The following is a 24,674-nucleotide window of genomic DNA, read 5'->3' on the forward strand; positions in this document are numbered from 1 at the left end:
AAACTGTGAGCCTTGTCGCTAGCCCTTTTAAATAAATAGCTCTGCCATCGCTCTAATAAGTTTGACAAGTTGGTCCCAGGCCCTGGGCAGGAAGCTAATAAACTTCAAGTTGCTTTTCTATTGTTTTCCTAAAACAATTTGACTTCCTTTCTGATAGCCTCGAATTCCTTCAATAAAAATAGAGTAGCTGGGAGCCAGAGGAAGAGCTGAACTTGAGCCAAGTTGTGCTTACAATGCCGCCTGCGTAAGATCACATTTTTATCCTGATCCATGAAGACTCTTTAAAAGAATAGCAGGCAGACAGCTGCCAGTGCATGTCAGGAACAGCTCGGGAGCTAGTCTCCCCCAGCATCAGTCCTACAGGCTTGAGGGAATCTCCAGCCAGTGAGACAGTGTCAGACCACAGCAGGAGGCTGAGCTCCTGGGAGCTGACTGGGGTTTGCTTACCCTGTCCAGAGTGTCCTCCCTCAGAGACGGATCTCTTCTGGGAGCTGAACCCTGACGGAGAGGTGGGCTCCAGCAAGACCAAGGAGCTGTGCTGAAGCTCACCCTTCAGTCAACTTCACCTGCTCTTCCCTCTACCTGTGCAGGCTCAGCAAAAAGAGGTAAAGGTCTGTTCTTTCTGTTCTTCTCACTTTGGGAAACATATATATGTATACACACGTCTATCTTTGTAAAGCAGCAATTCATCTAGCTGGAAGTTAGGACAAGATGAATGTCTAGTGGCTAGGTAGATGAGGACCCCGTGCTTGAAAATGACTTGCTGGTCCTTTGGACAAACCCTTTATGCTCTCCATGGTTTGGTTCCTCCACCTGTAAAGCAAGGAGCGTGTTTATAGGAGCTGTAATTACATTACCATTTGCAAAGCACTTCTCTGCTCAGAGATGCCACAGAGTTGAGAACTGGAAGCAGTAGCTGTGAGAGTGCTGTGCTTTATTTCCAGTAACATAAAGCTCACAACTGAGCAGTCACTTTGGGACAGATGATCATTTCTCCTCAGTGAGATGAAAAAACCTTCCAGTTTTTCTTGCTGAAAACTTTACTGGTGAATGAGACTAACATATAGTGACGTTTCATGCCTCGCTGTTTCTTGTTTCCTCTTTCCTCACTCTGTGCTGGTTTGGTACTCTGGGCTGGGAAGGGGAAAGCATCCTTCTGTAATCGAATAATTTGGGATTTTTTACTAAATAAGGAACTGTTACTATACGACTGCTCCCCCTCATTCAGGGGCCCATCGTCACATGCTGCTCCTGTTCCCCTGGGTCCAGCCCGTCCTTGGGAACTTGCCTCCTGCTGGAGGATGCCTTCAAGCTGTCTCCAGTGGTCTAATGTATAACAGAGAACTTCCTTCTCCCTCCTTCTCTTTCAATCATGTCCGCGGTTTTTTAGATAAAATGTTTCACCAGGCAGGTAGCATCCATCAGTGCTTTAGAGAAGGTACTAGAGGTGCCTGTCCAGCATGGGACAAGATGAAGAATCAGAATATGTGCAGTGCTGTGGCCAGGCATCAGAGATGAAATACATATGAAAAGTTTCTATCTCAACCGCTGCTGGGTGATGTTTTTTTCTGAAATTTCCCAATGCAATAAATCTGATATCCTCCCCAAGCACGAAGTCCTCAGTAATGGCAGGAAAGGACAAGACATTTTCCCTTCAGCCTCTGAAGTTCTCAGATCTCAGGAGAGCATCTACCCACATTCCAAACAGCCTTCCAGCAAAGCCAGATGCTCCGAGAACATGTTTTATGTGAAGAAGGTCTTTCATATGTGAGCTCTCAAATATATTTGCAGACCTTCTCCACGCATTGTGTCGGCTTGCTCTTTTTGTTTGTTTAAAGCCCTGACACAGAATGAATCTTCCATTAAATATCTATGGGATCAATGCCAAAAAACTCATCACACATACTCTATTCAGGATTTACCTGGCTTCTGTGTGAAAGGGAGCGGCTCCGATAAGGCAATAAGGCAAGTACAGGAAACAGAATGAATAAGGGACCTCTTGGCTTATCAAGTTCAATCCCTTTGAATAACAGGCAAATACAAAACAAATGGCCTTTTCTAAACTTACTAAGCTCTGTCCTAAATCTCATTAGGTTTCCGCCCTCACTTGTGCTACTAGAACGCTGTTCCAGCACCTCCTCCCCTGCTCTGTTGCTTAGAAACCTTCTGATTCCCAACCTAAATTCATTCATGGCCAATTTATATCTATTTATTCTTGTGCCACATTGTCCTTTAGCTTATGTAGCTCTCCCAAACCCCAATTTCTAAAAGTATTTATAGGCAGCAAACCTCTCATCTCTTAACCTTTGTTCTGCCAGACTAAGTAACTAAGCTCGCTTATAGTATTCACCCTGCAGGCACATCACACCGTGTTTTAATTACCTTGGGTAGCTGCACTAGCATGAAGTTCAGTGCAAAATAATGAATGCAGAAAAGCTCAAACGGGCATGGCATCGATTTTCAAATCGGCTCAAATCTCTCTCTGCAGTCACTTCTATGACTGATAGGTAAACATACCCTTAGCCGAGAGACACCTTCCGTCCCTCGGATCCCCCTGTTGCCTCTCTCTGCACCTGTTCCAGGCTGGATATCTTTCTTGAATGCGGGTGAGCAGCACTGCACACATTATTCTGGTGGAGTCTCACATCCTCTTGGATGACATTCATTTCACTGGCTGCAACTGGAAATACTGCTCTGTCCTGAAAGCTCACTAGCCTTCCACCCCGACATAGCATCACTGGTTCCTCCTCCTTTGGTGACCTTCACCCAGGACATTCCCTGTCTCAGTCCTGCCAACGAGGAACTCCCAATTGCTAAAGGAGATTCCTGCTACTCCCTGAGCAACAAGTTCCTAGTGTGTGACTTTGCACTCCCCTGCTCAACCTCACCTGGATCGCTCCAGTCACAAAGAGCCTTCAACTCTCCGAGTGCTGGAATCCACCTCTGCCCTGGTGATACCTCCCAGCTTTGTTCCATCAGCAGATTTCACTAACATTTCTACTTTCAGTGCCAAGGGTAATTAACACAAATATTAAAAAATATCGGTCCCAAGAGCAACCTTTGAGCAGCCTGACAGATAACTTCCCTTCAGCCTATTAGGGAACTGGTGTCTCGGTTTTGTCAGTCTCTTAGCTGCCTAAGGATTTCTCCAATACTCCCTGTTTTTTTTTTTCAGCTGAATCTTCTCTACTAATTTGCTTCTTCTGGGACACCGTATCATATGCCTTACTGAAGTCTAGGTAGATCAGGTCTGCTATGTTTCTTTGACCTAGGGGGTCAGGAATCTTACCCCAGGAAAGCTATTTACCTCTGATCAAAAGATGGTACATGTCGTGTTATTTTCCCCTAACCTCCTGGCTTTATTTCTCCTTTCCTTCAAAATCTGTTCCACAGCATGGTAAAGTGCTGAGATCTGCAAGCTGCACATGGCAAGCTGTCAGCTGTTCTCCTCATTCCCACTGTCTGGGGGAGCATTCTCTTCCACTTGCTCTCCTCACTCAAGTCATACAAGTTTTGCATAGCAGTCTCTTGGGGAGGGGAGGAAAAATCCTTCTTCCCAGCTTATCAGTGGGCAAAGCAGCTATTTCTCTAACTGTGAAGCTGAAGAAGCTGCCATGACCCCTGGGTTTCCTTGAAGAGAGTGCAGTAGAGAAGGGACAACACGCGGAGGGGCTGGCTGAGGTATCCATACAGCATCTCTACTCACCTTTCTGTCTTTTGCCTCCCTGTCTGCCTTCACCCCTTTCCTTCCTGTGCATCAGAATTCAAATAGTTCCCAAAAACAACAAAAGAAAGGATCCCATAACAGTTACCTCACGTGCATGATGCCCGTATTGGAGAGAAACCTTCTCCCCTGCCTCATTCATTCAACAGAACCAGGCTGGATCTGCTGGATCCAGAGATGAACTCTGTAGGAGAATAAAAGTGCCACTCAGGAACGATACCGGGGTAGGAAACACAGAGGAGGGAGCAGGGAGAATCAGACCTGACCATCCTGAGCATACAGCAACGTGTCAGCCATGCAGGGAGGGGATTACATCTCAGACGGCTCGCTCACAGGACCTGCCTCTCCACAGCTCATGAGGAACGCTTGACAAGCCTTAGCTAGCCTATCCCAAAGCCATCTGTGAGCTAGATCTGTATTGTTAACACCTTTTTTTGGACACTTCTTTGGTGAAGTCCTTGACAATTTCACTAGCATAAAATCAACAGGACTTCACATAATAATGCTTTATGGAAATTACTCGAGAAAGGTGAAAGAACGCAGTGGTATTCTCCTTCCCATGAAATTCCATCACAGGTATGCAACTGCCAGGCAGCAGAGGGAGGGACAGCACCAGAAACATTCCCATTTTCTTGAAAGCCACAGAAGGCCTTTCAGTAAAGTTCAGAATGAAGCAGCAGATGACTACGGGTCTCCCCGTACCAGTTTACTGAGCTGCCATGGGAATTCACGGTGTTCATGTCCCACGCTAACCATGCAGCCCTCCTGAGAAGGAGCTGCCCTCAGCTTCAGAGGGAGGGTGTCCACGCAGGACATGCCTCCGGAGGCGGCCTCTGCACAGCACTGTCCCCACGTAGGCTGGCTTTGTCTTGTGACTAAAAGGGATTCAGAGGTTAACTCTGAATCTAAATTAGCAGGAGAACGGTGATTAGCTTAGAAGAGTTGCCAGCACTATGTAGTCTTTCTGTGGACTGCCTTTGCTTCACGAGCTACGCTATCTGCTCGCATAGGGACCGCTGGGCAGTTATGCTCTGGGTGGGAGATATCTAGCCCAGGATGGATTGCTGGAGGGACACCCGCCGGAGCTTGTGCACAGCAAGCCTGTTCACAGGGCAGCGGAGTCTTCTGTGCAAACCTCACCCTCCTGACACTGGTTGTCTGAGACCAGCCTTTATCAAAGCCAGGAGACGTCTCTGGCTCACCCTCCCCTCCGGGGTCTGATGGGCAGGAATCAGAGGCTCGACTTGACCCACACATGGAACACCAACCTTCAGACACTGGCTGTGCCAAAAGCGTTTCTTTAGAAAGGCCCAAATGCTCACACAGCGGCCCGTGTGTGCGCAGGGAGGTGGCGGGGCATGCGTATGTGTCAAAAAACACCTCTCCTGAAGGGCAGGTTATTCTCTTTTTATCAGGAAGGGTGCCCGTCAGACCCTCCAGGGAAGCATCTGGTGCCCTACAGGAGAAGGCCACGGCTGCCCTGGGCCCCTGGGCCAAGCCAGCAGAGCAAGCGTTATGCTATTTGCAGAGGTGGAGGACCTCTACACACGGACTCTGCTTTGCCACGTTAAGCCGAAATAAGTCAGAAAAATGTCCTTCGTTGATGTCTCGCGTGGGAGAAGCTTCCCAGGGCTGGGCTGGTGTAGCTGTGGGACACCGCTGTCTCTTTTCGTTTAAGGCAGGCTTAGACCATGGCGTGTTATCTGGGGGAGGAGGTGTGAGGGACAGCGGCAGCGGCGACTGGAAGGGACAGCGCGAAGCCGGCAGCAAGTGCATCCTGTCGGCATGGGGAGGGTGGCACAGGGAGAGCCTGAGAATGGAGAGGGAGGAATGAGGTCCATGGTCTTTAAAGGATAAACAAGAGGAAACTAGATTTGAAAAGAGCAAGATTAAGCTAGAGGGGGTGGGAGAGACGAGAAAAGTAGGTGAAGAAAGAAGAGGGGGAAAGGCAGAGAGCCAGTGGGGAAGACAGAAAGTGACACAGAAAGGGGGGTGGAGAAAGAGAGAGGAAGAGAGAGAGAGAACCATATTAAAGGAATAAACCCAAGCAACTGAGAAGAACAAGGAGTCCAACTCAACCTCAGAAAGGAAAAGTGCTAAAGCAAGGAAAGGAGGCAGAAGACAAGACACTGGAAAGCCGGTAAGTAACCACGCGGGGGAAATAACAGAACTGCAGAAGCATCGATGGCAGATGAAGCTGTTACACTCAAGGAGAAAACAGCATGAGGGGAGAGAAGGACGTGGTGAGGCAGGGAAAGAAGGACGGCCAAAAATAACCCAAGAAATTTACTTTTTCCTTTCAATTTCTCTCCAAAACAATCCCACTAGCAACAAGATGGGTTTGGGACATTTTCAAAATTAAACTCTTTTTGCCAGACAGCTACCAAAATGGGGAGGAAGCCTCCCTGCGATCAAAGGGATAGCAACAGACTTCAGTGTACGGGAAAGCAGCATAAGAGCCCCAAGTAGCCTTAGACGTTATAATGTGCAAATTGCAAGTTTCTGTCAGATCCCGTCTCAGCATGCTGTCAGGCTGCTCAGGGGAGGGTGGTGAAGGGAACTCTTACCTATGAGAGGCTCTCAGGGTATAAACACTTGATCAAGTGTCTGCGTTGAACCGCCTATATTCCAAAGCGCACAGGATGGTTTCAAAATATCGCCGTTTCTTTTCCTTGAGAATATTGGGTCCCGAGCGGTCTGTGACACGGAGCCTGGGAATGCAACTCAAATGTAGAGAAGTGCCTTGCTCGTATCTCCCAGTCACCCGTCCTGCACGCGCCACGGGGGGAATGCCTTTCTCCTCCATCCCGACACTGCCCAGGGCAGCCTCAGCAAAGAGGCACACAGACCTGAAGGGACAAATGCCCTCTCCCACTAACAGCTACTGCTTACTTTTATTTGCCTTCCTAAGTTTTTTCCCCTTTTTGAACTTGGAATAATCATTCAATTATATTTTCCATAATTGAATACTGGTAGCGTTGTCACTGCATTTCAAAGAATAGTTTGGCTTGAAAATGCGGTACCCCTATACATCCACCTGGAAAGAAGCAATCACAATGAGTGTAAAGGTTGCCTGCTAATTGCCACCTCTGATCTGTGCTGACTCCTTTGATTTCCTGAAGGGTCATTTTACTTGCCATTTGTCATGTCTAATGAGCTTTGTGGCACTCTGATTTTAACAGCTCAGGTAAACTGAGGCAGTGCCTCTGTCCCTGAAGTACCATAAAAACAATTGGAGGATCGTGTAATTAGCATTTATTTAAGGACAAACCTTAGCTAAAAAAGTCATAGGCTGAATGAGCCTTTATCGTTGAATTCTTTCTTCATGCTAATAAACCTGTCAAACTATCTCGGTGAAGCAGTGTGTGTGAGAGTTTTTCCCTACTGCTGCCTATCTGACCCTCTCTTTAAGACTAAAGAACTTAATGCATGTAATATATGTGTGTATATGCATGTGCAGCTAGGAGCAGGTTGAACTGTTATTCAGAAGCCTCACAGTATTCAGTATTTGCACCAGAAGCAAAAAAAATCTGCATTTGCTGGTCTTTTCAAATTCTGCTCTGAGAAGAGCACAGATTTCTAACTCTTTTCCCCCTTTGCTTAGGAGTAGAACAGTAGTTTAGGAGAATTCCTGAGGCTTCAGGGTTTAAAATACTCATCAGGCTCCAGTCGCTTGGGAACTATGTTAAGTATTCCTGCTACTATAACTATTTGGGGTTGTTGGTTTTTTTCCACTCAACAGTATATATTATCGCAACATTTTAGTATTACGAGCTTTCATATGAAAAATTCAAACCTTGCCAGAAAATACAGAACTTCATACTCTACCCTCTCTTTTCTTTTTGACCTTCAGGCAGATTTCACACATTCTGCACTTTTGCCCTTGTTTTGTGACTTATCTTGCAGCATTGAAAACAGACAAGAAGGAATGAGTAATTCAGCACTGTACCATGTCATTAGGGAGCACATTTCAGAGACTGCTCCACACCTCGGGTGTTGTTGTATGAGGCACGAGGACAGAGGCTTAAAATTAGAAATAGCTCCCAGGAGGCACCAGAGAAACTTCAGTTTGGGGGCTAAGAATTTAGGGTGGGGGTGGGGGTGTGTGTGTCAATTTTACAGCTATTGATAAGCAACAGAGAGATCTCTATGAACTCGAGAATGCCAGCTCTTTCCTGCAACAAAGAAATATTTGTGCCACACAGTAAGCAATGAGCACAGAGACGCATGCTTCTAAGTCTCTCTAGTGTGTCTATAAAGAGGGGTCAGTGGTTTTTAATGTAAGAACCGAGGGGGTTACACTTACATTTCCATCCTTCCTCATTATCTTTGTCATTATGGACATGCCTTGAGAATGGCTGAGAATTTCCACACGAAACTCCTCTCCCCTAGAAGCAGAGAAGGTGACAGATGCCAGTCTGTGTCGCTTTGGAAGGGAAGCAATGCGGTGAGGGTGACTGCTGCAGAGCTCCAGGGTCTTCGGCTGATTCAGATGTCTGGTGAAGGGAAGGAATAGTGGGATGGGAGGAAAACTGTTTCCAGTTTAAAATTAGATAAAGCTCTCCAAGAGGACTGAGGTTAATTCTTGCTTCTTACTCCAATTTCCTCTGTTATGATGGGGCAAGCCACTTAAGCCGTGTTTCTTCACAAATGCCCCCTCAGTGGTGTCGTCTTATGGATATCTGACTTGTAGATGTGGTCCAGCTGGTGGAAGTGATAAACTCTCCCACTCCAGCATTAACCACACAGAGCTCTGCTTTGAACATACATTATATAGTGCTAAGTACACTGAAAAAAAACCCCCAGATTAGCAACATTGCCAAACAGTTTCAAAAATTAATGAACATTTTTTATCTTAATTTCTCACTGCCTTAGTTCCTCAGCTGTAAAGCTGATCTAATACCACCTCCCCACCTCCGGGTGGTAATGAAAATAAGTAAATTAATAATTGCGAAGCAATCAGATACTGTTGCGATGAAAGCCATAGGAAAACCCATGAGGAAACTAATAATTCTGTCCTTAGAACTGAACTTGAATAACGTACAGTAAATGAGGCACAGGCCACCCACTGAACAATGAGGAGAAAAGAAAACATTGAATAGCTGCTGTTCAAGAAAGCCCCAGCCAGGCTGGCACAGAACAAGGCAGGCATCCTGTGCAAAGAATGAGGTGACAATGTGAGGATGTGGTTAAAGGCTCATAGCTATGAGGCACAGGCACAAAGAGATTGAATTAAGATTACTGAAAACAGTAACTCTAGCATTTCCTAACTCCCTGCCGCTGGGTTTTGCAAATTCAGTATTAGATGTTTATAAAGGGGTGGTGGTGATGGTGCATGTATATACGTACATACACTCAGTATATAAAATAACCCACTCACAAGCTATAGACAGACTTCACTATGAATGAGAAATTAAATACTTCAGGCAAGGATACAGCAGTGAGGCTGGAGTGTGAAAAGAATCTTACGGATTTTTGGAAAGAAGGCAGAAATGAGATTTGACAAGGTAGTACTAAGTGGGAAGTAGATAGTCAGTGAAAAATTCCCCTTTCTAAAGCTGAAAGCCTTAGCAATCTGGGTGCTGTAAAGAGTTAAATGGTCAAAACTGCCAAAAACCTGAGGCAAGGCTCTGCAGGGGGGAGCTTGACTGTAGGAGAGCAACTGGGAAGTGATAGGCAGGGAGACACTGTGCGGAGAGTAGGGAAGAAGGGATGGGAAAAGTCTGAATGAGAGACCTCTCCTTCTCCCATTACCTCTCCAGTCTGTTTCATTTCAACACTATAACAAGTTGCACCTCGTGCAGTCTATGAAGCAGCCTAAAATCACATGGGCAGGTTTTTGCTGCTATATTGGACCCAGTGTGACGCCTGCCATCCCCGGCACCCTTCTTATACCAGCCTCCCCTGCTGACTCAGCAGCGCTTAAAATCAGCTTCTCTCAGCAGAGCTCAGGAACAGCTTTACTACAGCAGCCCCCAAATTTCTCAGCGTGTTTCTCTTTCCCAGAGCTCTCCCTGCCCTGTTCGTCCCCTCCCCTGTATACAGCGCTGGCCAATTCTGCATTGTCTGCAAATTCATACCAGTTAGCGTCTCCCTGCAAAGATAAAGAAACTGGAAAGAGCACCACGCTCTGTACCGAATCCTGACCTGGTTGCTCTTCAACCTGTTAGGTAAGGAGTAAGAAGAGTAATATCCATTAGCCTCTTTGCAGCATTTACATCAGGGAGAGAATTGGTGGTTTTTTCTAGCAAAAAGCACATGTAAGGCTTCACTTAGCTTATCCCAAGTCCAGTTTCATCAAATCTGTTGGGCTCTCTGGGGACCCACATTTCTCTAAGGCAAAGAGAGAGAGTCCCAAGAGAATTAGAGGGGCTCCCTGCATGCTAAGTGCAAGCCCGGGTACCACTGTCATGTAATTATTTGATGCATCCTTGTCAAACACAGTGGGACTAATTCATTCCTCAGCTTGACTCATCTGAGTCCAAGGTCTTCTCTCCTTGGTCTCCAGTATCCACATCAGGCAGAGCTTTGCCCTAATATTTGGACACATGAAAGCATATTTTGAGCCTAGCCAAGGGGAGAGGAGGAAAATAGCAGTAGATGTCCTGGACAGACAAATAATAAAAATGCAGTTAACTGGGAGACTGCCGCTTCCACCACCACTTCAGATTAAAATATTTCACATAATAATGCCATCTGTGTGTGTAACACATCCCTGATGTACACACTTGGAGGTGTTGAGTGATTTCCCTCAGTCTTTGTCTTCATGCATGTCAGGACTGTGTGTGTGTTCAGGAGGTGACGGGTCATTCAACTCCCTTATCTTCTCACCCACTCTCTTTTTTGTGAACTCGGAGATTTTCCACATTTGGAGAGGAGGGGGAAAGCACACCTCATCAAGGAATAACAAGCTGTCTGCAACTGCAAGCAGGGCCAGTGGTCTGGATACCAGTACGACCCTTCCAGAAATTGCAATGAACTCAGGAGAAGCAGAGGGATGAGAAACATCAGATGTCTGTCTTCTAGGACAGGAACTGTTAACACAGAGCTCTGCCTCTCCCATGAGATTGGAGCACTGGAGTCAAAGTCACTGCTCCTGATACTGGTCCAGCACAGGACTTTGAACCCAAGGAACTAGAAAGGAACCTAGGCAAACATATCAGATTTGTTGGGGGTTTTTTGAAGCATAAAGATGTACAAACCTATTTAGTCCAGATCCATACACAAATCAAGAGTTACAAATTTGGGTAAACAACTGGCCTATTTCAGGAAGAAATTTATCATAAGCACATGCATGCATATACAAAGCCAGAGGGATGGTGCTTGCACAAAAATGCCTAATAGGTCACTGCTTGTTTGTTGTATACACATATGAAGAAGCCAATATCAGTAAACAGTGAACAAAAAGATACCTGCTGAGGTGGGCTTTGGCATCAATCTATGTCACAACGCTATGAAAAGCCTCCAGCACTCACAGCATTGTACCCACGCTGGGCAGTGCATTTCTAACCTTATTCATCTTCTAATATTTTAAGTCATGTGTCCCCAAAATGCATCCTGACCAGGTCCTGGCCACAAAGGAACACCGTGTAAGTACATCAAAAAGGCTGCTTCTTCCTTTTGGGCACTCACCATGGCTGCGCACCCTGCCATGTAATGACAAGTTAATCTCTTAGAAAAGCACAAAATAATAATAATAATAATAATAATAATAATAATAATAATAATAATAATAATAATAATAATAATAATAATAATAATAAAGAACCTCTGGTTCTTCTGTGTGTACCTGCTATAGAAGAGTAGTACAAGAGAGGTTTCTTTCAGGTCACCAAGACAGTATTGTCCTGGGGCACAGGAGAGAAGGGCTGTGGTCTGTAGAAGCAGATGTTCCTTGTGCTGTAGAAGCAGTGTTGTGTCGCTATCACCAAGTCTAAGAGGCAGTGCTGCACAGAAAAAAAGACACAGGTTTGCAAGTCACAACCCCTGAGCTCTGTCCCCAGACTGCCACTAACACAGTGACCTCAAACTTGCCCTTTTTGTACCCCATCGATCACCATCTGCAGGACAAAGATGACAGCATCTGCACTGGGTGGGATGCTGCGAGGCTGGATTACTGCTAACGGAGGGGCTGGAGATCCTTAAGTGAAGGTGCAGCTGTATAGCAAAGCAACGTTAACTAATTAATCTCCAGCACAGAACTGAAAGTGTCCTTCCTAAGCATCGACAGGTGTGAGGGGCCAGTTCTGCAGTGCAGGGACCAGTCAGGCTGCAGCCTGACATTTGTCAACACAGGGGAAAAGATCGGTGTCTGCATACCACCCATGGCAGCTAGGTGTTTAATTTTAATTTATTTTAATTAACCCACACACTAGCCTGGACCTGGTATGAGGTGACACAGCTGGAGGAAGGAAGGCCACAAGCAATTCCCAGGCAGTGACCATGCCATAGGTGACCTGGATGCTCCACTGCACAGGGCTGTCACTTCTCGTGTGCCCAGTAGCTAAAGGAGATGGCTACCACCCCACTTGGTAGCCCAGAGGGGATGGACTTGTTGCATGGCCTCCACACACAGCCCCACGGCTGCTGTGTGAGCCTCTTCACGACATCTTGGGCCCCAGCCTTCCAGTTCGTTGGGACATCTGGTTCACTATCAGATACCTTTGTATCCAATTGAACAAGTCACAGACACAGACTGGGCAAAAATACAATGGCTTTGACTTCGTTACTTTCCCCCTCTCTGCAAGCTGTGCTTGCCCCACACAAAGGAGCCTTCCTCGTAGAGCCTCTCCGCGCACCCCCGGGACCTGCCAAGGGGAAGAGGTGAGCCCAGCGAGGGAGATCAGAAACAGCATTATAATCAGGCTCTCCACTTTATTTTAGAAACATCCTGCAGAGCTGGCGACCTCCTGTCACCTTCCTTGTGGGAAAAGTTAGCGTGAAGTGTCAAGCTCAGCTATTTATATCACTGCTGATAGCCTCGCCTGTCTTCAAAAGAGGGGGAAACTTTCTTCCTAAAACCCATGGGGAAATAAACTCATATAAAGAAGATGATTGCACACGAACAGCCCTCCTGGCTCTCTGGTGTGAATTTCCTAGCTGTTTGGCAGAGCTCTGGCTAGTCCCACCAGAACGAGCATGCTGGCTGGAACAAGCAGCAGCGATGTGAAATGCTTGCCTGTCCTTCAGAGCATGCGGCATCACCAAGAGGATGGGCAAAACTGCTCTGAGAGCAATGGATGCTTCCCCTCCCGCAGAAAAAGGCAGTGGAAAACAGGAATGGAGGAGAGCAGCCCACGGCTGGCAAGCCAGCCTGGCATACTAGCAGGTGCTATCCCCGCTGGGGTATTTTTGTCATGGAATTTGACAGTCACAAGGCAGCCCGGAGCTAAGCGGACTTTTTTTTTTGTTTTGCCCAGCTTTAGTAGCGTTCCAGGTGATGATTAAACCAGGACGGGCACGTCACTGGGTTTGTGCCAGGCGACGCTGCTCTTTGTCATACGCACGTTTGCGGGTGCCAAGATCCCATGACGGCGCACAGCTCCCCTGTTGATCCAGCAGAAAGCTGCCAGCCAAAAGGACAGCCGGGCAGCGGCACGGCCCACGGCTCTGCATGGATATGCATGACTCTGCTCTCACGACAGTCTTCTATCAGGTGCTGAGACCCCGCAAAGGTACCCAGAGGTGTTTTTTGCTGAGTCACGTCAGAGCAAGACAAGATTTGTCTGACCGAGCCCAAACGAGGAACACAAAAGGCCACAGACGCTGGCATTCTGAGAGGTCAAAGTAGGCAAGGACAACAGTAGTCTGGGAATGAGGAAAGGGAACTATATGGAAAATTCCCAAGAAGAGTTAAGAAAGGCTAGCTCAGAGGCAGTCCTGCGTAGCCAGGAAAAGCTGTCAGGAGGTGACAACAATCCCTCTCTGCTTACTGGCAGCAGAGTGCTAGATTGCTCTCTTCTGCTGCTCTAGAAGGCCCTCGGTGTGGCATTGCCAGAATAGCTCACTAATAACTAAAAAACATCTAAGCCAAAAATACTGCTCTAGGAGGGAAACGCCTTCTCTTGGTTTTCAAAGCCCATTCTCCTGTGGCCACCTACCCCCTGGCAGCAGTGTCTCACCTCTCTGTGAGGCTGCAGCAGGATGCTCGGCAGGCATCTTTGGGCAGCCCCTCCTTTAAGCAGCCTTGTGCAGGGGAGCAGCCGGCAGGGAAAGGCAGAGGAAATGGCCCTATTATCCAGCCTAATCCTCACGGCTGCCAGCCTTGGATCCTTCTGATTTACATCCTCTTGGAAAATTTTCTTCATGCGTGAGCCAGGTGAATTACTGTTATTCTCGCATCCATTAACATTTTTATTTCTGAATTCCTCTTGTGCTTACATTTGCTTTACTTTGTGTTCTGTACACATTGATTTTTACAATTTACAAGTGTCTAGGTTTAGCAGCCTTCCCTAGGGAAAACAAGCCATGGTAAAATTTCAAACTGCCTGCACATTGAACTGTAGGTAGCTGGTTGCCTTGTCTGCACTCTGGGGAAAAAAAAAAAAAAAAAATTAAAACCCCTGACTTCAGTGCAACAGTATGTAAATATTTCTCATCCCTGATTTATCTGCCTGTATTTAATGCCCTAGTACTCACAGAGTGAAGCCACACGCTAAATTCTCCAGAATGCGGTAACTGTGCTAAAGCTGTTTCAGAAAGTAAGACAGACCCACACATTTGGCAGTTTTTATCAGCGCAGACAAGAGGAGTCAGAAAGACTTGCTGATTTTCTGCATTACTGCTCCTCCAGTTCTGGGCTGGCAGCAGATGAAAGCTGCTGCATTCACCAGGCAGCCGCCAGGACCCACGTCAGCCCGAGTGCAGCATGCCTGCCACAGCAGACAAGAGCCAAAGCCCATCCTTTCCTTCCCAGCGCGCCCTTTCTCCCTCCTCACCCGGCTTCTGGGAGGCGGTGGGGCAGCAAGTGGCCACCTCCCTGCCTCCTGACCTGCACAGTCCTCACCTTGCCACAAGGCAGTCCTCAGCAGCACCGGGAGTTTAGGGATTCAACTTCTGATCTTTGCCCCATCCATCCTTGCAGATGGACGCCGCATACAGACAAGCGATGGCATAAGTCATCGTGTGCGCTGCTACGCTGGATTATATCACTCACGTAACCAGAGGAAGGGATGCCGTTACCCCAGCAAGTGTTCTCTCTCTGTTCTCCAGCTCTTGCTCACAGGAAAACTGCACAATATTGCTGCAGTAAATTTTCAGCTTTTAACAGTGTCTACTCTCCACAGACATTCTTTGCACAGTAAAACTAATTGGCTCTTAAAGACAGGCCAAGGGACAATAAAGAAGAGTTAACAATTTGGTCCCTATGGCTTTGGGATTCACTTTGTCTAGTGCTTTTCATATTTCATTATGATAATTATTAGGTTTTTCATGTATTTATCAAAAGCATATTTTCAAAGAGAGTGACTGTGGGAGAATATTCTCTCTGAGGTAACACTGCACACTTCATAGCACCTGGCCCTTAACTCATGCACAGGGGAGGGCTCCGCTGGGAAGGTGAGTATGGTGAGTATAACTGGATCAAATGATTGCTCAAGCACTCCCGTAGAGGCCCACAAAAGATGGATTAAACCCATCGTTCTCTGTTTATCCACGAGGTTAAGTGACTTGGCCAGAAAAAGTCTGTCAGAGTCAGAAACAAAATTGAAGCAGGCCCTTCTACATCTTCACTTTGCAACCTTACTAGCAGCCCACCAAACCTTTCCTCTCATCAAACCACCTACCAAACAGCGCTTCCCAGGAGCTGCTGGTCCTCGGGCGGCATTCCAGAGGAGACTTTTCTTTGTCTCATTTCAACTATGAATTTTGTCTGCTCTTAAGCAAGAGCAAGATCCACCATACAGAGTTTGCAGCAGTCCCCTCTCAGAGAGGCGTGACAGGGTGGCAGCAGATTAGGTTTGCAGGGCTGGCACAGCTCATCAAAGTCTTCACACTCCCCAGAACATTTGCAGCTTGTAAATGAAGCGCTTGCAACTGGCGACACTGCAAAACCAGAGCAAAACCTATGGCCAAGGGGCAGGTGGGCAACAGAAAGGTTTCCTCTGCATTTCTTTCAGTGGTGGCATCGAGCCCAGAGCTGCGAGCACTTCACATTCCAGCTGTCGGTGCAGGTATTGCACAAAGGCAACATGAAAGTGCCAAGGCACTACTCAGACCAAGCTGTAGACTCCAGTCTTACCTCCCAGGGGATCAGCCCACTAAGGATTCCTCAGAGTGCAGTTTGCAGACAGACGAATGCCGCTTTAACTGCACAGTGCACAGAGGATGTAATGTACAAACAGCAGTGAAAGAGCTTTCTGAACCAAGAATAAATCTGGCCCATCCTCACAGCTTTAGCAGCCCATTTAATGGATTGTAGTTGGGTCATGCCAAAAAGGTGACTTTTCATTTCAGGAGCCGAATAAAACAAAAAAAAAAAGCAACACAGTATTCAGTTGATGTGAAACAAAATTTTCATCAAACCAGACCTCATTTATTTCAGGTGAAAAAAAAAAAATCCTTTGACACAAAACAAATCATTTCACTCCATCCTTTCCTAGTTGCCCATTTCCTAACCCTCCTTAGAACCACTCTCTTCTATTTTCTCCCACAGAAGCTGTGTCTAATTCTCCCGTCAAGACCTCTCACCACTCCTGGTGAGCTGAAATGGGGGACTGGAGTTTCCTGGGAGAGTTCCTCGAGGAGGTCCACAAACACTCCACAGTGGTGGGGAAAGTCTGGCTGACCGTGCTCTTTATCTTCCGGATGCTGGTGCTGGGCACAGCAGCTGAGTCCTCCTGGGGAGACGAGCAGTCTGACTTCATGTGTGACACCCAGCAGCCCGGCTGCGAGAACGTCTGCTACGACAAGGCTTTCCCCATCTCCCATGTCCGGTTTTGGGTCCTCCAGATCATCTTTGTCTCCACCCCATCTCTGGTGTACATGGGCCACGCGATGCACACGGTGCGCATGGAGGAGAAGAGGAAGATGAAGGAGGCAGAAATAGAGGCTCGAGAGATGAAAAGCAACGGTGACACCTACTACCAGCAGAAGTGCGCTGCGGCAGAGAAGGCTGAGCTGTCTTGCTGGGATGAATCAGGAGGCAAAATTATACTCAGGGGCAGCCTGCTGAACACCTACGTCTACAGCATCTTGATTCGCACGGCCATGGAAGTGGCCTTCATTGTGGGACAGTATGTCTTGTACGGGATCTTCCTGGAGACCCTGTATATCTGCCAGCGGGCACCTTGCCCCCACCCCGTCAACTGCTACGTTTCCCGTCCCACCGAGAAGAACGTGTTCATCGTCTTCATGCTGGCTGTGGCGGTGCTCTCCCTTTTCCTCAGCCTGGCTGAGCTCTACCACTTGGGCTGGAAGAAAGCCAAAGAGAGGTGCTCCCGGTCTTACAAACCCAGCCCCAGCACAGCCCCCGGGAGACTGGAGTCTGCCCCGCAAGTAGAAAGGGCCCAGATGTACACTCCTCCACCAGATTTTAACCAGTGCTTGTCAAGTCCCAATGGGAAGTTCATCAGTCCCTTCAGCAACAAGATGGCCTCCCAGCAGAACACCGCCAACTTTGCCACCGAGAAGGTCCATGGCCAGGAGGATGCTGCTGGTGAAGGGCCCTTCATTAAGTCCAGCTACGTGGAGAGTCCAGAGGTGGCCAACGAATGTGTGGCGCCCGCCTTCCCCGAGAACTACTTCAATGAGAAACGCCGGTTCAGCAAGACCAGCCGTGCCAGCAGCAAGGCGAGGTCAGATGATTTGTCTGTGTGACCTGTCTCCAGGAGGGATGAGAAGAAGGAGCAGTCTCAGCACTTAGAAAAACTTCTGCAAAGTGGACTCCAGACTCTTACCACTAATCTCTCTCTGTTTTAACACCCCTGTGCTCCCTTTCAGTGAACATCATTGTTATATTGTAGACAGCATCTCTCACAGCTTAAGGCAGGGGCAGACACTGGGAGACAGGCACTGAAGAGAGGCGCCGATCTCAAGATGTGAACCTCTTGGCCATATTTTCATCACGAGACCCACAGGGATTGGAGACTCACCGTCCTTAGCCTGGTAGAGCACAGGTCGCCAGACTCCTGAGGCTGCCCAGTGATACCCACTTCGACACTGTATCCACCAGACTGACTGGACCTCAAGCCCTTTGCATCTTCTTTGGCATCCAGTCAACATTTGCTAGATCAGCTTGGCAATTATACTGAGCTGAAGCTTCTCCCACCTGCAGGGACAGAAACACACCATCAGGCTTTCTGGAAGACACTCTCATCTGCTTTGTTTTCTCTCTTTCTAACCACCCCCACTCCCACCCTTTTCTCTACCTGAGCCCAGATATTTTATACGTTTACCTATACAATAAATCCTACTTGAATTTTTTGACACTGTGTATATAACTTCCCCATGAATGAGGATGTCTGTGGTCCCTCACGCACAGCTGCTTCATGTCTAAAGTTGGAATCCCTTCCTCATTCCTAAGTCAGCACAGCAGACTGGCCACAGGGATATTGCTTAGATGACCAGTTGATGGAAATCAGGGAATTTTCCCAAGATACTTGTGTCATCCATTCTAAGCAAGACATCCATTAACAGAAATAGACTCTCCTGTGAGAACAGATATCTTACCAGTAAAAAAAGAGGAATTACCATGTTGAAACCAAATGGGCTTCCCCCCTTTAAAACTCATCTTTCAAGTAGCCTGAACGCTGCTGCAAGGGTGCTGCCAGCTGCCAGCTTGAGAGAAGAACATCCTTTGTTTATCTGCAGAAGAGGTACGGCCTGTGTCTTCTCCTCACTAACATAACAAAACACTTCAGCAGCTTTTGCAGGGAGCAGGAGTCCTCCCCAGGTCCTGCACATCACTCAGCTCTTGGCTGCCCTCTCAAGCCTGCCAGCCAGCACAAGCCCAAGTATTTGTCCTCACAGCAAGTCTTTGTTCTGCCATCAGGTCATCTTCATCTCTGCTTTCCATCCCTAGCGCGTACGGCGTAAGAAATCACCCATGGACCAATTCTTTTTACTGCTGTAGCCTTTTCAGAGCAGCCACCAGTGCCCAGCACCGCACAGCGAGCCCGGTGGGTGAGGTCCGTAGGCAGCTCCCGCCCTTGATACATTTTCTCGGTGCAGAGCCAACATCCCTTTTTTAAAAAGCTTTGCTAAACAGCTAAGCTGCTCCCTGCCATTTACCCTGTGCTGCCCTTTCAGACACAGACCACAGCTTCCCAGCACTGGGCTGTGGGAGGGAATGGCTGGGGACCAGCTTACGAGGGGACCGAGCCATCCTCTCTTAGGGCCACCGAAAGGGATTGCGAATCCTCGCTCCTGACACACGGTTAGCTTTGGTACAGTTCCCTGTACATATACATACATATTCACACACACACGGGGGGGGGGGGAAACATTTTTTTGTTTGCAAGTTGTTTTATACATGTGTATTTTTTAATCCTGAAAAGACCTGCGTGCTCTCCTTAACAAGAGATTTTAGTCAATTGTGTCTAGGTTTCTCCTAATAAAGTTCTAACTCCATCTCTCCTTGTTGATGTTTCTCCTCTCACGTGGCTGAGAATGAGCTGCTAGCATCGACCAGGCTGCCCGCCAGCCTCTGCTGCTCAGAGATCACAAAAATTCCCGTTGCCCAGAGTGGCAGGGACGAGGGGAGGGCTCGGCCAGGGGGATAAATAATAAACATCAGGAAATGATTGATTGACTGGCTAACAGAAACCCCCTCCAGCTCCCCTGCCTGCCTCTGCATTACCAAGGAAGACTGGGAAGAACTGGCCAAAAAGCAGAGCCTCCCCCCTCTTGCAATGGAAAAGCTCCCTCCTTGCATCCCCTAACACACCTCTGCACCCAGACGGGCCACCTGCATGAGGCCAGCTCAGCGGGGAAAGGACAGCAAAAGCTGCCCCTGAGCATCTGATTGCCTGTCCATGGAGTAGCAGGGTCCTGAAAGGCTCTTTAAGAGGCAAGGTCTTGAAAGACATTGAGAATCCACAGCTGACCGTCTCTGCAAAGGGTTCCTGTGGGTACTCAGCTCACTTTAAGATGTAGTTGCCCAGCCCAAAGAAAAACCCTTTCTTTCCCCAGCCGATGCCTCGCCTCTGAACTTCATCTCTGCTCCCACTTTCCAACTTTCACAGGCTCCCTCCTTCTGACCTTGGATCCTTCTGTCCACCCAAAGGAAGTGCCCTTCTTTCCTTTCTCCACACAATCTCCCATCTCATGGGACTCTGCAGGCTGGGAAGGTAGAGACCAGTAAAGTACTGGATCCCAGCAAGGAGCCTGGGGGGGGGTGGGGAAGCATAAAGAATGAAACCAGAATTTGATGAAGACACTGGGACTAGGACTTTCAACTGTGTTAGAAACTGCAGGGACCCTTTCAGATTAAAGGACCCTTGGTCTGGGGGCTTTCAGCCCAGAAAGGAGGATGCCCCCTGAGCACCCACAGGTACACAAAGCAGCAAGGAGGCAGGATTAGCCCTGCAGGCCTGAGGTTTTTAACTGGTATGTGCACAGCCATGATCACGCCTGCCCCTTAGGGTGGCACCTTGCTGGGACAGTTGCGCAATGACTAAGTCAGGATCACTCCCCTCAGAAAACTTGGTTACTGAGTGACATTACTGTTTCATAGGGCCACTCAAGCACTACCCCAGGCCTTGTTTAATAAACTGTTCTTAGTTAAGAACAAGCAATAGGACCAAACTTTAAAAACTCTGAGCTACAGTTGCACAGCTGCACGCTGCATCTATACTCTGCTGCAGAGCAAGGTATAGATGAAAAACAAGGGTAAGGAGCTCCCCTATGCCATTTCAGTCCTCTGTAGTCCAAGCGTGTTCACAGGTGGTGTTTGGGTGATCTCTGAGACCACCGGAGTACAACCCAGCTCTCTGTCCCCCAGCCCAGAGGATACACATATCAAAGCAGATAATTTCCCTCTGCCACTCGTTTCTTAATGCCTCCCTGGTTCTGTATAACAAATGGGGAATATTTGACGGATGGATGTTTGCACTCGCTGACAGACCATAAGCTTACAATTCCTGGAATCCACTGTCAAGGCCGGCCAGGCTATCGCACCACGATAGGAGCACATTTACTTCAGCCAGAGAGCAGAGAGGCTGGCCTGTCATTTCAGACAGAATTTTTATGTATTGCTTTGTGCCAGACAGACGGATGGATGGACAATCTTATAGTTGTGACCTAAATCAACATTATATATTAAATTCAGCCCTTGGATAGGCACTCAGTCTTTAAATGGCAGTACTGCAAAGATAATGCTCTGGGGCAGGGGGGAGAAAACGTGGGAGCTTTTCATTCTGCTCTCATCCCTCCTTTCTCCAGGTCTTACCTGCAGGGTCTGCTCACCCTCTCAAAACTGTGAATTCTCCAGCGACAGCTGGAACTGACATTTAACAGATGTAGTGTGCCCAGTCATCTTGGTCAGCATACCTCAAACCATTTCAGCATCGCCTCTAACTGGTGTGTGAAGGAGCCAGAAGTCAGTTCTGGTCTGCAGCCTTGTGCTGATCAGCTGCCGAGCCCAAGATAGGAGAACAGAGAAATGTGTGTTTCAACAAGCTCTTAAAACAGAAATACTTAATCCTATAAAAGGAAAAGCTATATTTAAAAATACATAGAATGCCAAAACTAACAAAGTAATGAAACGAGACAAGGTCATGCCTGTAAGTCCCTCTCCCCAGACAGCACAGTGGGACAGCTGAGCAGGCTAAGAGACAAATGAGGGAGAAATTGAGAGACACACTTAAAAGTAATGGCTGATCTAGAGCACATGGGTCAAGCAAGTTGTTTCCTCTTTCAGAATATGTGAGCGAGGCAATGCTCAAGCAAACTCAAAGCTGGTAATATTTCAGACTGTTACAAGGGAACAGGTAAAAAGATGCCAGACTACACAATCTCTCCTCAAACGCTTTTCCACGAAGTGTCACCGAGGCCAAAGAATTAGGAAGACTCAAAAGCCAAAGAATAATAAGCGCTGCGTGTCGAGAGGAATGAGAACATGCTTGACTGGGCTGCAGATGGCCAAAGTACAAAGAATGGAGAAATTCACAATTCAAAAAGTCAGCGGAGCATAGCAGAGAGCCCGACCCGCAGCAACGGCAAGCACTCCAGGCCACCAGCATCAGCAGGAGCCACGGAAGAGCAGCATTCCTGCCAGCTCTGCTGCCTCCTGGGAAGCCTGGGACTAACACAGGCACGAGGGGAACTGCTGTCCCCCGGGGGAGCCCCCTCTGTCACTGCTCCCTTGGGAGGCTTTCAGCGGCAACGCAGTCTGGCCAAAAGGATGCTCAGGCTCATAAACAGCCTGTGCTCAGCAGGCTCTAACTATCCCAAGGGATTCTGGCACCTCCTCCCAGCAGGGTTACAGGAGGGGTGCCTGTGCAGGGCTGATGCCAGTTTTTGCACACATTCGCGAATAAAGCGCAGCGTTTTAGTGATTAGGTTACCAGCTGCAGCAGAGGTGTGGATGGACTGAGAATGAGGATGGAGTGTAGCAGCTTCTTAAGGTACACTTTTTAGGGGGAAAAGCTGTGACTTTGAAGTGCAAAATCAATAGCTTTGCTTTTGCATTAAATGTTCATTGCTTATATGGTCTAGACGATTAAAGAACTTTCTGGGGACCACAGGAATTGTAATACCATATAAACAAAAAAAAAAAAAAGTCATGAAAATGTGATGACAAAAAAAGAAAGAGGATCAAATGAACTTCTAACACCCATTCTAGCCAAATAATGTAGAAATGCTTCATTTTTCCTACAGTGAACATTGGTTTACATTTTTTTAAATGAATTTGCTGAGACCACATTCACATACCACCACTGGCTTCCCACAGACATTTGAGCAATTGAATTTGACGGGCAACAGAGTTCTCAGAAAGCAAACGTCAGTCATGGAAACCTACATTTTAAATTCATACAGGCCAATATCCACCCCAGAGGCAGCTGTGTGTTCCTCCAGCCATCGGGAAGCACAAACAATATTGTGTTAACTAACACTGTCAATCACAAACCGAGCAATGCACCTCCACTGGAGAGTACGTGCAATAAATAGACACCAAAAGATGTTTTAAAGACAGTTGTGCATTAGATCAGTGATAGCAAACATCAGAGAGAAGCATGATGGTGGAAACAGTGGTTACTTCAAATGTGGGTTTAGGTCCCTTCCACTAGTCCCTAGGAGTCTGAGACATGGCTGGGAATCCTCGATGCCCACGCAGGAACCCCGCAGAAGGATGGATGTGGTTAAGGGGCACAGAAAACCCTGCTTCCTCAGCTGCTCGTGAAGCTTCTATGGGAAGGTTCAAGTCCTTCAGCAGTTTCTCCACGTGAACGCTTTCCACCATTGCACGCTCCCACACAGAGGGTTTCATCGCCCCCTTACAAGCCCCTCGCTTCCCAGGCACAAACGTAGCAAAAGCACTATGAAGGCACTACGGCGCCGGCATAAAACATGCTCCTCGTCCTCAAATGCAGTTTGTGACGCTGGGCTTTGTAGCCTACCTATTAGGGCAAAATCACTGGTCTCTGGATGAATAAAAGCAATCACACCACATTTTCTCTCAAAAAGCATTCCCCCAGAGCAAGCCAGGAAGCAAAACTCAGAAAAGCTGCAATATTTACGTATTCCTTTAAAATTATTTCTGGCCCAATGCCTGTAGGGCTGCTACATTAAGCCATTTTTATCACTCGAGGTGGCTACATTTTATCAACAGATTAGCCACTTTTTTTTTTTTTTTTCATTTCTTTATTACAAACTCCATTTGGCTGGCCCATGACAAGCTCCTGTGAGTCAACCGCCCCACTGCAACATTTGTAAGAGAAAGAGCAAGCCCCCTGCAGACCACTGTTATTTTTTGAGAGGACATCTCCATCTCCTGGGGCTGGACCACAGCAGCAAGGTGCTCAGGCTGGGGTTTGTGAGCCATTATTCACGTGCAGGAGCCCCTCTTTATAGTACGGTTAATTTTGATGGGAAGGGCTAAGACAGATGGGGCCAAGCCAGGCATCAGAATGAACTGTTAGGGACCCACACAAGAGTTAAATTTTCTTGTTCGTGTTGGACATGAACCTAACCCTAAAAAGGCATGTCGGCAACGGTCAGCTATATGATAACATAACGAAAGCAAAAGGCACCATCGAGAGATTTTTCTAGAAACTGGATACGGGCTGGTAGGGCATGACATTTCTGACAGCAGCCCCAGCAAAACCCAGCATTCTCATATCCAGCTACACGCAGGGTTTCACCAGAAATCATGTTAGCCACCAGCTCCTACCCTTAAAAGGGAATCAGATCAGCAGGGAGAGGCAAGCCTGAGGTCAGAAAACTGCTGCTATTTCTTTGGGTTTGTTTTTTAAGTAAATGTTGGGCCAGCTCTTCAGCCTGGGAACAAAGTTTGAGGTTGAAAAGTGTTCCTGACAGAACCAGTTTGATGGGTGCCAGGCTACGGGCAAGACATTTCAGAAACAAGTGTCTAAAATTAGCCATCGCTAAATCACGTAGTCCAATGAAGCCATGTTCAGTTCCCACCTTGCTTTTCTTCCATTTCAGCCCAGATTCAAGAGAGCACTTAGGTACACATGCATAGCAGAAATTACCATCACCTTCGCTGTATAACATGCACTGTCAACCCAAAAACATATGTGGTAGCTGGTATTTCACTGAAAAATGGATTTTTTGCCATTCATTTTCCTCTCACAGTTCATGAGAACTCTTTTCTCACCGTTTTTTCATCTGTAATTAGGCTTTGGATTATTTTTTCCCCTCTGTGGTCTTGTATTTTCTTAGGATACAGTTACACTTTCCTCTCCATATTACTAGTTTCTTCAGATTCATTTCATCGTTGGCATTTCCAGAGAAATACCAAATTTGAGGACTTTCTGAAAAGTTCGTTAAA

At 47.4% G+C, this 24,674-nt stretch overlaps 1 protein-coding gene across 3 annotated transcripts; it reads left to right on the forward strand.

Annotated features, from left to right (window-relative positions):
• Positions 1-304: 304 nt before the first annotated feature.
• Positions 305-19,291, forward strand: GJA5 (gap junction protein alpha 5). 3 transcript variants are annotated; one of them, XM_037378000.1, is made up of 2 exons: positions 305-611; positions 16,377-19,291. In XM_037378000.1, the coding sequence occupies exon 2, from the start codon at positions 16,430-16,432 to the stop codon at positions 17,537-17,539; it is 1,110 nt and encodes a 369-aa protein (XP_037233897.1). In that variant the 5' UTR covers positions 305-611; positions 16,377-16,429; the 3' UTR covers positions 17,540-19,291. The 3 variants fall into 3 exon arrangements, with proteins under 3 accessions (XP_037233897.1, XP_037233896.1, XP_037233898.1); XM_037377999.1 differs by having other exon boundaries at positions 305-605; XM_037378001.1 differs by lacking the exon at positions 305-611 and adding an exon at positions 5,284-5,864.
• The last annotated feature ends 5,383 nt before the right edge of the window (positions 19,292-24,674 follow it).

The sequence above is a fragment of the Falco rusticolus genome, chromosome 2 (assembly GCF_015220075.1).
Source record: "Falco rusticolus isolate bFalRus1 chromosome 2, bFalRus1.pri, whole genome shotgun sequence".
Taxonomy (NCBI): domain Eukaryota; kingdom Metazoa; phylum Chordata; class Aves; order Falconiformes; family Falconidae; genus Falco; species Falco rusticolus.